Source organism: Eubalaena glacialis, chromosome 14, assembly GCF_028564815.1.
Source record: "Eubalaena glacialis isolate mEubGla1 chromosome 14, mEubGla1.1.hap2.+ XY, whole genome shotgun sequence".
NCBI lineage: Eukaryota > Metazoa > Chordata > Mammalia > Artiodactyla > Balaenidae > Eubalaena > Eubalaena glacialis.
In genome coordinates this window covers 18772063-18790148 of record NC_083729.1, presented here as the reverse complement: position 1 = coordinate 18790148, position 18086 = coordinate 18772063, and the positions used below count along the sequence as shown (strand labels likewise).

At 36.6% G+C, this 18086-nt stretch overlaps 1 protein-coding gene across 1 annotated transcript in view; it reads left to right on the top strand.

Annotated features, from left to right (window-relative positions):
* ATAD2B (ATPase family AAA domain containing 2B) overlaps window positions 1-18086 on the top strand; it is a 167568-nt gene that overhangs the window by 41460 nt on the left and 108022 nt on the right. The window contains exons 9-12 of the mRNA XM_061168830.1: window positions 12994-13092; window positions 14672-14783; window positions 15185-15300; window positions 16788-16962. Coding sequence (XP_061024813.1) covers window positions 12994-13092; window positions 14672-14783; window positions 15185-15300; window positions 16788-16962 — 502 coding nt within the window. The remainder of the gene's footprint in view (window positions 1-12993; window positions 13093-14671; window positions 14784-15184; window positions 15301-16787; window positions 16963-18086) is intronic.

Below are 18086 nucleotides of genomic sequence, written 5' to 3'. Positions count from 1 at the left end.
TGATGATCAAGAAATATATTTTGTGGTAATGGTATTATATCTTTGAGGGTTCGTGGTTGTTAATAATCTTGCCATTGGGGCTAATAGGATTTTTTGGTTTTTTTGGTTGTTTTATTTTGGCCACACCGTGCTGCTTGTGGGATATTATTATAGTTCCCGACCAGGTTTGAACCCGGGCCCTCCGCAGTGAAAGTGCAGAGTCCTAGCCACTGGACCGCCAGGGAATTCCTAGGGTTTGTGTTCCGATTAAGGATTTTGTACCTCAACCAGCTTTTGGGCCATTTTTACTTCAGTGTTGAATCTTAGCTTCTGATGATCTTTTTTCTGTACTTAATTTTTCCTATCAAAGTAATACATAGACTTGGTTCAAATAGCTAGTAGACTAGGTTTAATAAAAGTAATATTCCCCAACCCACTTTTCCTCACCTTCAATCTTGTCATTTAGCAATCAATTTAAACATTTCTGCTTTTGGTTATTTTGATAGCTATTTCCATATACTATATAAATGACATTCTATTTCTTGTCTTTTGATTTCTTCCTCAGCCTTATACAGTTGTAACACTAACCTCAGTTCTTCTTTGGTCACAGGAAATTTGAATCATTATACTTGAATCTCCATTTTTGTTTCATTGACTGTAGACAGTATCTTTTGACTCCTCACTTTTAAGATTAGGACCTTAATATCCACTCTCTCCACTTCACTCCTTCTACATTTTTATATTGCCAAGACTGATAACACTTATAGTTTGTTCTGGGACAGTTATTAAGCTTTACTTGATTTATTTCTAGGTTAATTCTAAGAGTTGAAAACCAATGAATAGTTTTTACATTTCTATGAGTAATGACAGTGTTTTTCATCATAGAGCTATGTAGAGTGCTAGAGTTAAATATTCTCTGTGGATTTTATTACTACCTCTGGCCACTCAATGGGAAATGCTCCTGGAATTAAGTTTATTCTTTCATTCAACAAATGTATGTTGTATATCTTCTGTACGCACCAAATATCATTCAAGGCATTGGATATTCAGAAGTTAAAAAGGTAAAAATCCCTGTTCTCTCGGAGCTTACATTCTACTAGAGGGAGATAAACTAATGGATACATAAACATAGTGTGTCAGATGGTGACAAATGCTTGGAAAAAGATAGTGGGTTGAAGGGGAACATAGAGTTCAAAGGGATAGGAATGGGGGCGATTGTATCACCTTCTGCACAGCCTACATATTCCTGCAGGGACAGGAATGTGTGGGGCTTCTTGAAGTGATTCATGTAAATGGAGAAAAAGGACCCAATGAGATCTCCTGATAGTCTCAGTAAAGGTGATAATTTCAAGAGTTCTCCTTTTTTTTTTTTTTTTTAAAAATATTTATTTATTTATTTAGCTGCGCTGGGTCTTAATTGAGGCATGTGGGATCTTCGTTGCCGCACGTGGGATCTTTAGTTGCAGCATGTGGGATCGTAGTTGCGGCATGTAGGATCTAGTTCCCTGACCAGAATTCCGGCCCTCTGCATTGGGAATTCGGAGTCTTAACCAGTGGACCACCAGGGAAGTCCCAAGAATTCTCCTTTCTTTAACATTCAAGTAGTCTCAAGTTTTCCAAGCTTCTGAACATACCAAAACATTCATATTTTTTTGGTCAGATGACATCTCTCCTAATGTCATCTTTCTGTTCACTTTGGGGGGATACTTTTTTAGACCTGCTGCAAAGTGACTGCTGTAGGACTTAAGATTGCTTTCATGGTTTGGATCCACCACTTACTGGATCTGATGTCTTTCTCCTTTTTGCTTTACTGTTTCATTTTGCAGGAATATAATCTCAAGTAATTTACTCGGAAAGAATGTGTGGAAGTCAATTTTGCATCTTTGCATCTTTGAAAATGTCTTTTATTTTCATAGTTCCCAGTAGTTTTGTGAGTTAAGAGAATTCTAGATCCAAATAGGTTTCCTCTAAACCTTTAAAGTCCTTGCTTCACCGTACTCCATGACATATTGTTGCTGTTGAGAATTCAGTCTGGTTTAATATCTTGTTTCTTTGTAGATGCACATAAATATATATATATGTGTGTATATATATATTTTTTGTTCGTTTGTTCATTTTTTTTGAGCCTTTTGCTCTAGGCCCTATTGGTTTGGAGATTTTCTTTTTTCAACTCTGGGATATTTTCTTGTATTATTTTTTGTTAGGTTTCTTCTCTTCATTTTTTTCCTCATCTGCTTAATAACTACTGTTATGTTAGTCCAACATTGGACATTGGTCCCCTGTGGCACTTGCCTTTTCTCTCATTTTTCTTTGTCTTTTTAGCGCTCCTCTTTTTTTTTCCTGAGAGATTTTATTCTTTTTATCTTCCATCCTTGCAATTTTATTTAGGCAAACATTAAAAAAAATTTTTGAATCGCTTTCTTGTTCTCTGGTTTTTCATAGCATTTTGTTTTTATTTCATATTATCTTGCGTCTCTTCCATGATATTTTTGGTAAACATTTGTTGTGAAAACACATAATAAAATAAAAAACATAATTAGCTCGCAAATAGTTACATATCCAAAAGACAGTTTCTTATCTAGTAAAAACTATGCTCTAGCCACAAAGGACTGGAATAGCATCACTGATTTCTCACCTAGGTTTTTTTTAAAAAAAAGCTTTATTAAGATCCACATCATATAATTCAGCTTTTTTTTTTTTTTGGTATATTCACAGAAAACTCTGGAACTGTTGCCACAGACAATTTTAAATACTGTTTCATCTGCTTAGCAAGAAACCTGTTCTCTTTAACTCTAACCTTCCTACCACTACCCCTATCCTCTAAGTCCTAAGCAACAACTAATCTACTTTCTTTCCTCATAGGTTTGCCTATTCTGGCATTTTGTAAAAATGAGAATATAATATGTGGTCTTTGTGACTGGCTTCTTTCAGTTTACATGTTTTCTAGGTTTACACATGTTGAAGCATTTATCAGTACTTCCTTCCTTTTTATTGTCAAATAATGTTCCAAGGTAGGAATATGTCACATTTTGTCCATCTACTCATTGGTTGATGGACATTTGAGTTGTTTCCAGCTTTTGGCTTTTATGAATAATGGTGCTATAAAAATTCATGTACAAGTTTTTATGTGGATATATGTGTTTTGTTTTTTTTTTGGCCGCGCTGCGTGGCTTGTGGGATCTTAGTTCCCCAACCAGGGATCGAACCTGCATCCTTGGTAGTGAAAGCACAGAGTCTTAACCACTCTACTGCCAGGGAATTCCTGGATATATTTTTGTATTTCTCTTGACTATATACCTCAGGGTAGAATTATTGGGTCATGTGATTACTTTATGCTTAATCATTTAAGAACTGCTTGAATGTTTTCCAAAGTGACTACACCATTTTACATTCTCTCCAGCAGTGTATGGGACTTCCAGTTTTTCACATCCTCCCCAGCGCTTAATATTGTCTGACTTTTTGATTCTAGCTATCCTAACGAGTATGAAATGTATCTCATTGTGGTTTTTTTTTTTTTTTTTTTAAACATCTTTATTGAAGTATAATTGCTTTACAATGGTGTGCTAGCTTCTGCTTTACAACAAAGTGAATCAGTTACACATATACATATGTTGCCATATCTCTTCCCTCTTGCATCTCCCTCCCTCCCACCCTCCCTATCCCACCCCTCTAGGTGGTCACAAAGCACCGAGCTGATCTCCCTGTGCTATGCGGCTGCTTCCCACTAGTTATCTATTTTACATTTGGTAGTGTATATATGTCCATGACACTCTCTCACCCTGTCACATCTCACCCCTCCCCCTCCCCATATCCTCAAGTCCATTCTCTAGTAGGTCTGTGTCTTTATTCCCATCTTGCCACTAGGTTCTTCATGACCTCTTTTTTTTTTTTTTTTTTTTTCCCTTAGATTCCATATATATGTGTTAGCATACTGTATTTGTTTTTCTCTTTCTGACTTACTTCACTCTGTATGACAGACTCTAACTCCATCCACCTCATTACAAACACCTCCATTTCATTTCTTTTTATGGCTGAGTAATATTCCATTGTATATATGTGCCACATCTTCTTTATCCATTCATCCGATGATGGACACCTAGGTTGCTTCCATGTCCTGGCTATTGTAAACAGAGCTGCAATGAATATTTTGGTACATGACTCTTTCTGAATTATGGTTTTCTCAGGGTATATGCCCAGTAGTGGGATTGCTGGGTCATATGGTAGTTCTATTTGTAGTTTTTTAAGGAACCTCCATACTGTTCTCCATAGTGGCTGTATCAATTTACATTCCCACCAACAGTGCAAGAGGGTTCCCTTTTCTCCACACCCTCTCCAGCATTTATTGTTTCTAGATTTTTTGATGATGGCCATTCTGACCGGTGTGAGATGATACCTCATTGTAGTTTTGATTTGCATTTCTCTAATGATTAATGATGTTGAGCATTCTTTCATGTGTCTGTTGGCAATCTGTATCTCTTCTTTGGAGAAATGTCTATTTAGGTCTTCTGCCCATTTTTGGATTGGGTTGTTTGTTTTTTTGTTATTGAGCTGCATGAGCTGCTTGTAAATCTTGGAGATTAATCCTTTGTCCGTTGCTTCATTTGCAAATATTTTCTCCCATTCTGAGGGTTGTCTTTTGGTCTTGTTTATGGTTTCCTTTGCTGTGCAAAAGCTTTTAAGTTTCATTAGGTCCCATTTGTTTATTTGTGTTTTTATTTCCATTTCTCTAGGACCTGGGTCAAAAAGGATCTTGCTGTGACTTATGTCATACAGTGTTCTGCCTATGTTTTCCTCTAAGAGTTTGATAGTGTCTGGCCTTACACTTAGGTCTTTAATCCATTTTGAGTTTATTTTTGTGTATGGTGTTAGGGAGTGTTCTAATTTCATACTTTTACATGTACCTGTCCAATTTTCCCAGCACCACTTATTGAAGAGGCTGTCTTTTCTCCACTGTATATGCTTGCCTCCTTTATCAAAGATAAGGTGACCATATGTGCGTGGGCTTATCTCTGGGCTTTCTATCCTGTTCCATTGATCTATATTTCTGTTTTTGTGCCAGTACCAAACTGTCTTGATTACTGTAGCTTTGTAATATAGTCTGAAGTCAGGGAGCCTGATTCCTCCAGCTCCATTTTTCGTTCTCAAGATTGCTTTGGCTATTCGGGGTCTTTTGTGTTTCCATACAAATTGTGAAATTTTTTGTTCTAGTTCTGTGAAAAATGCCAGTGGTAGTTTGATAGGGATTGCATTGAATCTGTAGATTGCTTTGGGTAGCAGAGTCATTTTCACAATGTTTATTCTTCCAATCCAAGAACATGGTATATCTCTCCATCTATTTGTATCATCTTTAATTTCTTTCATCAGTGTCCTATAATTTTCTGCATACAGGTCTTTTGTCTCCTTAGGTAGGTTTATTCCTAGGTATTTTATTCTTTTTGTTGCAATGGTAAACGGGAGTGTTTTCTTAATTTCACTTTCAGATTTTTCATCATTAGTATACAGGAATGCAAGAGATTTCTGTGCATTAATTTTGTATCCTGCTACTTTACCAAATTCATTGATTAGCTCTAGTAGTTTTCTGGTAGCATCTTTTGGATTCTCTATGTATAGTATCATGTCATCTGCAAACAGTGACAGCTTTACTTCTTCTTTTCCGATTTGGATTCCTTTTATTTCTTTTTCGTCTCTGATTGCTGTGGCTAACACTTCCAAAACTATGTTGAATAATAGTGGTGAGAGTGGGCAACCTTGTCTTGTTCCTGATCTTAGTGGAAATGGTTTCAGTTTTTCACCATTGAGGACAATGTTGGCTGTGGGTTTGTCATATACGGCCTTTATTATGTTGAGGAAAGTTCCCTCTATGCCTACTTTCTGCAGGACTTTTATCATAAATGGGTGTTGAATTTTGTCGAAAGCTTTCTCTGCATCTATTGAGATGATCATATGGTTTTTCTCCTTCAATTTGTTAATATGATGTATCACGTTGATTGATTTGCGTATATTGAAGAATCCTTGCATTCCTGGAATAAACCCCACTTGATCATGGTGTATGATCCTTTTAATGTGCTGTTGGATTCTGTTTGCTAGTATTTTGTTGAGGATTTTTGCATCTATGTTCATCAGTGATATTGGCCTGTAGTTTTCTTTCTTTGTGACATCTTTGCCTCGTTTTGGTATCAGGGTGATGGTGGCCTCGTAGAATGAGTTGGGGAGTGTTCCTCCCTCTGCAATATTTTGGAAGAGTTTGAGAAGGATAGGTGTTAGCTCTTCTCTAAATGTTTGATAGAATTCGCCTGTGAAGCCATCTGGTCCTGGGCTTTTGTGTGTTGGAAGATTTTTAATCACAGTTTCAATTTCAGTGCTTGTGATTGGTCTGTTCATATTTTCTATTTCTTCCTGGTTCAGTCTCGGCAGGTTGTGCATTTCTAAGAATCTGTCCATTTCTTCCAGGTTGTCCATTTTATTAGCATAGAGTTGCTTGTAGTAATCTCTTATGATCGTTTGTATTTCTGCAGTGTCAGTGGTTACTTCTCCTTTTTCATTTCTAATTCTATTAATTTGAGTCTTCTCCTTTTTTCTCTTGATGAGTCTGGCTAATGGTTTATCAATTTTGTTTATCTTCTCAAAGAACCAGCTTTTAGTTTCATTGATTTTTGCTATTGTTTCCTTCATTTCTTTTTCATTTATTTCTGATCTGATCTTTATGATTTCTTTCCTTCTGCTAGCTTTGGGGTTTTTTTGTTCTTCTTTCTCTAATTGCTTCAGGTGCAAGGTTAGGTTGTTTATTCGAGATGTTTCCTGTTTCTTGATGTAGGCTTGTATTGCTATAAACTTCCCTCTTAGAACTGCTTTTGCTGCATCCCATAGGTTTTGGATCGTCGTGTCTCCATTGTCATTTGTTTCTAGGTATTTTTTGATTTCCCCTTTGATTTCTTCAGTGATCACTTCGTTATTAAGTAGTGTATTGTGTAGCCTCCATGTGTTTGTATTTTTTACAGATCTTTTCCTGTAATTGATATCTAGTCTCATAGCGTTGTGGTCGGAAAAGATACTTGATACGATTTCAATTTTTTTAAATTTACCAAGGCTTGATTTGTGACCCAAGATATGATCTATCCTGGAGAATGTTCCATGAGCACTTGAGAAAAATGTGTATTCTGTTGTTTTTGGGTGGAATGTCCTATAAATATCAATTAAGTCCATCTTGTTAAATGTATCATTTAAAGCTTGTGTTTCCTTATTTATTTTCATTTTGGATGATCTGTCCATTGGTGAAAGTGGGGTGTTAAAGTCCCCTACTATGATTGTGTTACTGTCGATTTCCCCTTTTATGGCTGTTAGTATTTGCCTTATGTATTGAGGTGCTCCTATGTTGGGTGCATAAATATTTACAATTGTTATACCTTCCTCTTGGATCGATCCCTTGATCATTATATAGTGTCCGTCTTTGTCTCTTGTAATTGTCTTTATTTTAAAGTCTATTTTGTCTGATATGAGAATTGCTACTCCAGCTTTCTTTTGATTTCCATTTGCATGGAATATCTTTTTCCATCCCCTCACTTTCAGTCTGTATGTGTCTCTAGGTCTGAAGTGGGTCTCTTGTAGACAGCATATATATGGGTCTTGTTTTTGTATCCATTCAGCCAGTCTGTGTCTTTTGGTGGGAGCATTTAATCCATTTACATTTAAGGTAATTATCGATATGTATGTTCCTATTCCCATTTTCTTAAATGTTTTGGGTTTGTTATTGTAGGTGTTTTCCTTCTCTTGTGTTTCTTGCCTAGAGAAGTTCCTTTAGCATTTGTTGTAAAGCTGGTTTGGTGGTGCTGAACTCTCTCAGCTTTTGCTTGTCTGTAAAGGTTTTAATTTCTCCATCAAATCTGAATGAGATCCTTGCTGGGTAGAGTAATCTTGGTTGTAGGTTTTTCTCCTTCATCACTTGAAGTATATCCTGCCACTCCCTTCTGGCTTGCAGCGTTTCTGCTGAAAGATCAGCTGTTAACCTTATGGGGATGCCCTTGTGTGTTATCTGTTGTTTTTCCCTTGCTGCTTTTAATATGTTTTCTTTATATTTAATTTTTGATAGTTTGATTAATATGTGTCTTGGTGTGTTTCTCCTTGGATTTATCCTGTATGGGACTCTCTGTGCTTCCAGGACTTGATTAACTATTTCCTTTCCCATATTAGGGAAGTTTTCAACTATAATCTCTTCAAATATTTTCTCAGTCCCTTTCTTTTTCTCTTCTTCTTCTGGGACCCCTATAATTCGAATGTTGGTGCGTTTAATGTTGTCCCAGAGGTCTCTGAGACTGTCCTCAGTTCTTTTCATTCTTTTTTCTTTATTCTGGTCTGCAGTAGTTATTTCCACCATTTTATCTTCCAGGTCACTTATCCGTTCTTCTGCCTCAGTTATTCTGCTATTGATCCCATCTAGAGTATTTTTAATTTCATTTATTGTGCTTGTCATCGTTTCTTGATTCCTCTTTAGTTCTTCTACGTCCTTGTTAAATGTTTCTTGCATTTTGTCTATTCTATTTCCAAGACTTTGGATCATCCTTACTATCATTATTCTGAATTCTTTTTCAGGTAGACTACCTATTTCCTCTTCATTTGTTAGGTCTGGTGTGTTTTGACCCTGCTCCTTCATCTGCTGTGTGTTTTTCTGTCTTCTCATTTTGCTTATCTTACTGTGTTTGGGGTCTCCTTTTCACAGGCTGCAGGTTCGTAGTTCCCGTTGTTTTTGGTATCTGTCCCCAGTGGCTAAGGTTGGTTCAGTGGGTTGTGTAGGTTTCCTGGTGGAGGGAACTAGTGCCTGTGTTCTGGTGGATGAGGCTGGATGTTGTCTTTCTGGTGGGTTCGTCCACGTCTGGTGGTGTGTTTTGGGGTGTCTGTGGCCTTATTATGATTTTAGGCAGCCTCTCTGTTAATGGATGGGGCTGTGTTCCTCTCTTGCTAGTTGTTTGGCATAGGGTGTCCAGCACTGTAGCTTGCTGGTCGTTGAGTGAAGCTGGGTCTTGATGTTGAGATGGAGATCTGTGAGAGATTTTCGCCGTTTGGTATTACATGGAGCTGGGAGGTCTCTTGTGGACCAGTGTCCTGAAGTTGGCTCTCCCACCTCAGAGGCACAGCCCTGATGCCTGGCTGGAGCACCAAGAGCCTTTCATCCACACGGCTCAGAATAAAAGGGAGAAAAAATGGAAAGAAAGAAAAAAAGAGGATAAAATAAAATAAAATAAAGCAATTATAATAAAAAATAAGAAAAAAAATTATTAAGAGTAAATTTATTAAGAAAAAAAATTCTTTTAATTTTTAAAAATAGATTTATTAATTTTTTATACTAAAAATAAGAAAAAAATTATTTAGAAAAAATTTATTAAGAAAAAAAATTTTTTAATTTTTTAAAATAAAAAATATGAAAAAACTTATTAAAATTTTTTTAAAAATAGAAAATAAGGAAAAAATTATTAAGAAAACATTTATTAGGGAAAAAAAAATTTTTTAAGCCAAAAAAAAAAAACGGACGGACCTAACCCTAGGACTAACGGTGAGAGCAAAGCTATACAGACAAAATCTCACCCAGAAGCATACACATCTACACTCACAAAAAAAAGGAAAAGGGGAAAAGTTAATATATCCTGCTCCCAAAGTCCATCTCCTAAATTTGGGATGATTCGTTGCCTATTCAGGTATTCAACAGATGCAGGCACATCAAGTTGTTTGTGGAGCTTTAATCCGCTGCTTCTGAGGCTGCTGGGAGAGATTTCCCTTTCTCTTCTTTGTTCGTACAGCTCCCGGGGTTCAGCTTTGGATTTGGACCCGCCTCTGCATGTAGGTCCCCTGAGGGTGTCTGTTCCCCGCCCAGACAGAACGGGGTTAAAGGAGCAGCTGATTCGGGGGCTCTGGCTCAGTCAGGCCGGGGGGAGGGAGCGGTACGGAGGAGGCGGGGCGAGCCTGCGGCGGCAGAAGCCGGCGTGACGTTGCAGCAGCCTGAGGCGCGCCGTGCGTTCTCCTGGGGAAGTTGTCCCCGGATTACGGGAGCCTGGCCGTGGCGGGCTGCACAGGCTCCCGGGAGGGGTGGTGTGGAGAATGACCTGTGCTCGCCCACAGGCTGTTTGGTGGCGGCAGCAGCAGCCTCAGCGTCTCATGCCCGTCTCTGGGGTCCGCGCTGATAGCCGCGGCTCGCGCCCGTCTCTGGAGTTCGTTTAAGTGGCGCTCTGAATCCCCTCTCCTTGCACGCCGCGAAACAAAGAGGCAAGAAAAAGTCTCCTGCCTCTTCGGCAGCTGCAGACTTTTTCTCGTGCACCCTCCCGGCTAGTTGTGGTGCGCTGGCCCCTTCAGGCTGTGTTCACGCAGCCAACCCCAGTCCTCTCCCTGGGATCCGACCGAAGCCCGCGCCTCAGCTCCCAGCCCCCGCCCGCCCCGGCGGGTGAGCAGACAAGCCTCTCGGGCTGGTGAGTGCTGCTCGGCGCCGAGCCTCTGTGCGGGAATCTCTCCGTTTTTCCCTCTGCGTCCCTGTTGCTGTGGGATCCGCGCTGATAGCCGCGGCTCGCGCCCGTCTCTGGAACTCGTTTAGGCGGCGCTCTGAATCCCCTCTCCTTGCGCGCCGCGAAACAAAGAGGCAAGAAAAATTCTCTTGCCTCTTTGGCAGCTGCAGTCTTTTTCCCGGACTCCCTCCCGGCTAGCACCGAAGCCCGAGCCCCAGCTCCCAGGCCCCGCCCGCCCCGGCGGCTGAGCAGACAAGCCTCTCGGGCTGGTGAGTGCTGGTCGGCACCGCTCCTCTGTGCGGGAATCTCCGCTTTGCCCTCCGCACCAATGTGGGTGCGCTCTCCTCCGTGGCTCCGAAGCTTCCCCCCTCTGCTACCCGCAGTCTCTGCCCACGAAGGGGCTTCCTAGTGTGTGGAAACCTTTCCTCCTTCACAGCTCCCTCCCACTGGTGCAGGTCCCGTCCCTATTCTTTTGTCTCTGTTATTTCTTTTTTCTTTTGCCCTACCCAAGTACGTGGGGATTTTCTTGCCTTTTGGGAGGTCTGACGTCTTCTGCCAGCGTTCAGTGGGTGTTCTGTAGGAGCAGTTCCACGTGTAGATGTATTTCTCATGTATCTGTGGGGAGGAAGGTGATCTCCGCGTCTTACTCTTCCGCCATCTTGCCCCTCCCCCTCATTGTGGTCTTTGAATAGCATTTCCCTGATTACTAATGATATGAGGCATCTTTTCATGTGCTTATTAGCCATTTTAAAATTTTCCTTTGAGAACTGTCTGTTTGTGTCCAGTGCCTATGTAAAAATTGGGTTGTCTTTTTATCATTGACTTGTAAGAGCTCTTTATATATTCTAGATTCAAATTCCTTATCTGATATATGATTTGCAAATATTGTATCCTATTTTGTGAGTTGTTACTTTCTTGATGGTGTTCTTTGAAGTGCAAAAGACTTTAATTTTGATGAGGTTCAGTTTATCTTTTTTGTTGTTGTTCGTGTTTTTCATGTCATATCTAAGAACCCATTGCCATATCTGCCGTCATGAAGATTTACTCCTGTGTTTTCTTCTAAGAGTTTATAGTTTTAGCTCTGTGTTTAGGTCTTTGATCCATTTTGACTTACTTTTGTATATGGTGTGGCCCCTTCCCTTTTAAGGTCCACTCAGCTTTTTGTGGTATTGTTATACATGTTACGTTTATACATTTTACAAACCTAGCAATACATTATTAAAGTTATTTATATAATTCTCTGTTATTTAAAAAAGTTGAGAGAAGAAAGTCAATCAAGTGCATGCTTATAGCTTTTGGATAGTAACTTTTATTTTATTATTCTGGTTCTCTTCATTTGTTCTTGTGCATTTGAGTTATCATGTGGAATCATTTCTTTAGCCCAATACTTAACACTGTTGCTTCTGCCTACCTCATTTGTGCTATTTTCAGATATATTACATTTTTATATATTAGGCTCACCACACACACACACACACACACACACACACACACACACACACACGCACAAGGTAAATAAGAAACTTGGAAACAGGCATTTTCCTGATGGAGAGAAAGAAGTAGGAGAGAGGGTAAATATCAAAATTGCAAAGATTGAGTAGGTAGTTATTGCAACAGTCTTCCTGAAGTTTTGGGAGACATTAAAAACTGATGCAGGATGAAATGAAGGGACTTCTATTAATCAGGAGAAGGAATATTAGACAGGTTAAAGATCTTAATGAGAGTTGGGGAAAATCTGGGTTTGCTATTGTGGTTGGTGGGAATTGCAGTAAAATAGGGATGCACAGGCTGTGGACCATCCTTGAAAGCCAGTTTGAGTTTGAAGTAAATTAATTTACAATGATTCCATTTTGTATCATTACCATAGGTATCATAGAGATGTCATCAAGTATATTAATAATGAAGCATTTATTAAGTATTATTTTTCCTCGAGGATGATTTTAGCTTGATACATTATCTACTCATTCCACAGTAGTTCTGATTGTTTGTAAACTATTTCTTTGCTTATTTCATCAAAAATACGTTATACATTTTGTAAGAAATTCAAACAGAATATAAGTCTTAAGTGGAAAGAGGAAACCCTGGTCTCTCTGTAAACCAATATATTATTTTCTTTAGTGTCTGGACTGTTTTCTGATTATTTGGGAAAGGGAAAATAAGAAGAGAAGAAGATAAACTTTCTTTTCTAATAAGAGTTTGATGGTATTTATCAATCAGTGATAGACATTCCCTAAATTTGGATGCAAATTCAATTTGTTGCTTGATGCCTTTATGAACTACCCTATTTAAAAAATTATAGCCTCCCTCTCCTCCTCCTCCTGTTTTTCTTTTTTCTCTCTAGAACTTACCATATTTTTACTTCATCAGATGTAAATTGCATGAGTATAGGGATCTTAATAAATATTTGCCAAATGAATGAGTGACTGTGTATATTTTCTACTGAACTAATAGTAGATATGATGCTCAGAATGTGTTTTTAAAAGCCCTTTGCTGCTGTAATGATTTTAAGGATTTTACTCTCTTTAAATAGGAGAAAGAAGCATGCCATTCATAGTAGTGACACAACTTCTTCTGATGAAGAACGCTTTGAAAGAAGGAAATCAAAGAGCATGGCAAGAGCAAGAAATAGGTTAGTAAGGTTTTAATTGTTATTTCCATGATAGAAAAAAGGAATAGCAGTTTAAACTTTTTGAATGTGATTCTTACCTGTACTACCATTTTGCTAACAGTGATACTTAACACATATTTTAGTCTAGAGTAATACACTGACTTGGTATTTACTTAGTAATTTTTAGAGTAGAAAGCTAACCTTGGGAAACTTCCCATAAATACTTACTTTGTAAGTACTCAATAAAATAGTGTGTGGGAAGGTAAAGAAAGAGCCAGGGGAAGAGGCCAACCTCTTGGACAGTCTCTTCTTCAGTACATCTCCTCTAATCCAAATCCATTTAATGAGGTTGATTTTAGATGCTTATAATGATTATAGCACTCAAGAGTAAGATTTGGTTTTTATTGGAATTATTTCAGGAGCCCTTGGGTTTTGTTGGAAAACTTGTTTTAGCTTTGGTTTAATGAGTGCTTCTGGTGGTCTTTGCTTAACTAGAGTAAATGACTCATTGCTACATGGCTCACTAAAATCTTGAGAGTTTTCAGTGGGGGAGAGAATCAGTATTTTGTCTAGTAAGTTATTAAAGCATCAAATTATAATTTATTCTTTAAAATTTAAGTTAATTTTCTAGCTTATATTTATAATACTAGCGGTAGATTTTATTTAGAAATTTTACGTTTAGGAAAGCATTTCTATAATTTGGCATTATATATATCTATTGTAGAAATACCAAGTTTTCAGTTAGCTGGTCTTGGAAACAAGTTTGGGTTGGTGTAGATTGTATGCTAAAAAGAGTTCCACTTGTGGATGATGGAAAGAAAATGTAAGAGAAAAATCTAAGTTTAAATAAAAGAATTTAATGCTTCTTTAATCTGAACTATTCTGTTACCTGCTTTGGAAATAGATTTTTAAAGTAAGTTAGGATTTAGAAATGTCAGTGAAAGTACATTCATTGTAGAAGCTATACTTTTTTTAGGCTATTTATGTCATCTTTTGGTGTTTACGCAGTGTTAAAAGAGGAAGTAGATTATATTTTCTTAGGGGTAATTACATTAATATCGTATAGGATTTTAAGTGGCTAAAAATGTATTTTAAGGTAGTTACACAAAAGATAATGCTTAGTTTTCAAGATAGGGTCTAAAATTGGTTTCCCTTGAATAAAAGGGAGGGAAATTTATTTCTTCAATCATATAAACTGAGTAGACATACCCACATAATATCTGAGGATAAATTTAAATGTTATAATAAAGTTTGAGTTCATTTAATGCCATATATTTTAGTATTTATAGTAGGTCTTTTTATTTTATGCTTATATAATGTGGAATATCAGGTTTGTTAAGTTTTCTAATTTAGACTAGATTGGGCTTTTTGGACAAAGAGATTCATGATCTTATTTGCTTTCTCTAGTGAATAAATTTATTTCTGTCCTGTTGAAAAGAATTTAGGAAAAGTAGTTTAAAAATATGAAATCTCTTGGCATTTTCTGGGTTATGAGAAAAGGGAGGAAGATGAAAATGTGTCAACAAAGATTTAAACTTGCTTATGACATTAAGAATATGAAACTTTTAATGCTATCTACTTGAATGTTTATGAATTTCAGGTGTTTGCCTATGAACTTAAGAGCAGAAGATTTAGCTAGTGGTATTCTCCGAGAACGTGTCAAAGTGGGTGCAAGCTTGGCTGATGTTGATCCAATGAACATTGATAAATCAGTAAGTTTTGTAAATGTTTTTCTATAAATAGTTTTTTTTTTTTTAAAGGTCATTACTTGTTTCTAACGCAACACACAATAGAAGTAGAAGATCACCATTGTTAGTGGGGTTTTTTTTTTGTTCTTTAGTCGCGTGGCAAGCGAGATCTTAGTTCCCCAACCAGGGATTGAACCCGTGCCCCCTGCAGTGGAAGCGCAGAGTCCTAACCACTGGACCTCCAGGGAGTTCCCCAAAGTATAGTTTTTTGAACTCTGTTTAACTTTATATATGAACTTTATGTTTAAGCTTCAGTTCCTGCTGCAGGCATGTATTTTGGAATCATAAGATTATCTCATAAATTAAAAAGAAATCTATATACGGTTAAAATTATTTTGTAATAAACTTTTCCACTTCTTTCCAAGGTGCGGTTTGATAGCATAGGTGGATTGAGCCATCATATTCATGCACTAAAGGAAATGGTAGTATTTCCACTTTTATATCCAGAAATTTTTGAAAAATTTAAAATTCAGCCTCCAAGGTGAGTAATGTCCTAGATGTTTATTATTTTTATTACTGTTAATTTATCAAATTTCAATTAGTAGGTGATTATAAATCTAAATATTATTTATAAATATTTCATATGTATTTATTTGATGTGTTCTAGCAATGAGAATTAGGAATGAAATTTTATTATTTAGGGCTCAAAAGCTGTGGTACTAAGTGTGTTCTTGAAGTTTATATTTCAGCATTTAAGAGTCAGACACAGAATGAGATTCTTTACACAGGCCTTGAATTTACAAGTGGATTGCCTAAGTGGATTTTCCTTAATTTGGTCTCCTAATAGCGTTCAGTTTGATACGGTATACTGGTTAGTCTTTGAAAGCGCAGTTTCAGCGAAGTGTTTCTTTGACTTATTGATGTGGTGTTTTTGAAATGGTAAGCTTGATAGTTTATTTTTATGATCAGATTAATTGTGTTTGATCATGAGGTAGTTAGCTAGTTAACTATTAGGAAAGGCTGAGAAATTATGTCAAAGGAAATTGGGCAGAATAAAATATTTTGAAGATGTGCATATAGACTTAAACTGCGAAATATCCCTTTTTATTTCTAATTTATTACTCATGTGTTTCTAATTTATTATTCATGTGTTTAAGGATGTAGAAAATCTTGTTAAAGAGTCATCTTCTATTTGAGTGGGTTAAGAGTTGGCCTGTAATTCTGCAGTGGCTTTTAGAAATCATAGTAGCAATTTATTTACTTCTTATATGATATAACTTGACTTTTAAAAATAATTGTTATTTTTTTCAAAGCCATTAAAGTAGTATAGCCTTGGGAGAAACTTTAAAAAGTGGAGTTATAAACAAAAAGTATTATAAGCAGAAAGTAATCCTACTCCTTAGGGATGAACAACTTTCTTTTATATATGTATGCATATATTAAGTTTATATTTTGCCTGTATTATGCACATTTAAACATTTAATATAAATGAGATTATTCAATAATACCCTTATGTAACTTTATTTTTCACTTTACAATGTATTATAGACACCTTTCCATATCAATAAATAATGTGTGTATTATTCTTTTTGACATCATACTAGTGTTTAAATTACAGATGTAGTGGTGTATTTATCTGTCCCTTGTTAGTAGATAGCATTTAGGTTTTTTAAAAAATCTGTCTTTATCACTTTCTTTTGATTATTTCTACATGATATAATCTAAAATGTGAAATTTCTGGGTCATAGGGAAAGTACCTTTAAAATTTTGATGTAGCTTGCCAAATTACTCTCTACTCTGATTGAACTATTTCTTGTGTACCAAAGCTTGGTTCTTTGAGAACATCCTTGAGGACTCTCAACAAAGTGGAACTTTTGTCTGTATACTACAAAAAGCTATATCAGTGTCTAATAATAAAAAAATATACATTAGTACAAAATTATATGGGAGGTGCATGCTTTTGTATTGGTTATTAGTGCTGGTGGTAACAAACATTTATCTACTTTTATTGATTCTTTATTCCTCTAGGGGCTGTTTGTTTTATGGCCCTCCTGGCACAGGTAAAACCTTGGTTGCCAGAGCGTTAGCTAATGAGTGCAGTCAAGGAGACAAAAAGGTGGCTTTTTTTATGCGAAAAGGAGCAGACTGTCTAAGTAAGTGGGTTGGCGAATCTGAGCGGCAACTTAGGCTTCTTTTTGATCAGGTAAGTGAAGCCAGGTAATATGAGAATATCTTCTTTAGAATACTTAACACGTTTGGTCTATAAATACAAACTGTTCATGACGAGTCATATTTTCCAATCAACTCCAGTCAGTTTCCAATGTTAAATTTAGGATCAGTAATATGAATTTGTATGCCTTAGAGGTACTTAATAACAGTTTCACTAGTACTAATTTAAGATGATTCACAAAATATTTACTGAGGTGGCTACTAGGCATATAATACCATGTTAAGTGCTTTTGAGAACCCTGGATATAACATATATATCACTAGATTATAATCTAACTGAGGAAGTAGAACAAGCATAAAAAGTTAAATATCTGTGCAAGAAATCTCAGCAAGCAGTATATTATTTATTTTCATGAGTTGTAAATATGGTACTGGAAGAACTCAGTATTAAGTGAATGCTTTTAAAAGGCAGAGTAAGGTAAGTGAATAATATCATGTAGGCTGTCTTTACTATTTGTATATAACAGTAACTTTAAAAATATCATTTCCTAATACTTATCAAAATTAATCCTGATATAAATTTACTTTTAATTGTTTGAGCTGCTGAAGGAAGTCATTCATACTTGGTAATGCAACTTATATTTTGTTATGTCTAAGGAAATTCACATGACATTTAAAAAAATGCTTTCAGCAAGCGTTTGTTGAAGACCCATTACTGAGTTGATGTGTATCAAAGTCTTTTGTAATTGGTAAAGCACTTCAAATATTATTTTTAGTTATATTAGTATTAAAAACTGCTGTGTTCTAGGTAATGGGGGCTCTAGAAAGAGGAATAAAGTAAAATTCTTAGCCTCAAGGTGCTCAATGTCTATTGGGAAGTCAAACATATGCAGTCTTCATGTTTCAAGAGAATTTAATAATAATTGGAAAATAATATAAAATAACATCGGTGGATTAGGGAAGAGTTAGCTTGGGAATGCTGGCAAATTGTCCATGACTTAATTTTAAATTTTTGACAGAGTTATTCCTTTTGCCACTTCCTACTGGGATAAGAATGTCTCTTGGTTTCATTCAAAACCATAGCATAAATCTGCTTTTTAAATTTATATTTACTTTATTTGTTTCATAGTTTTCTTTGTGGGTAAGAGTATTTGAAAT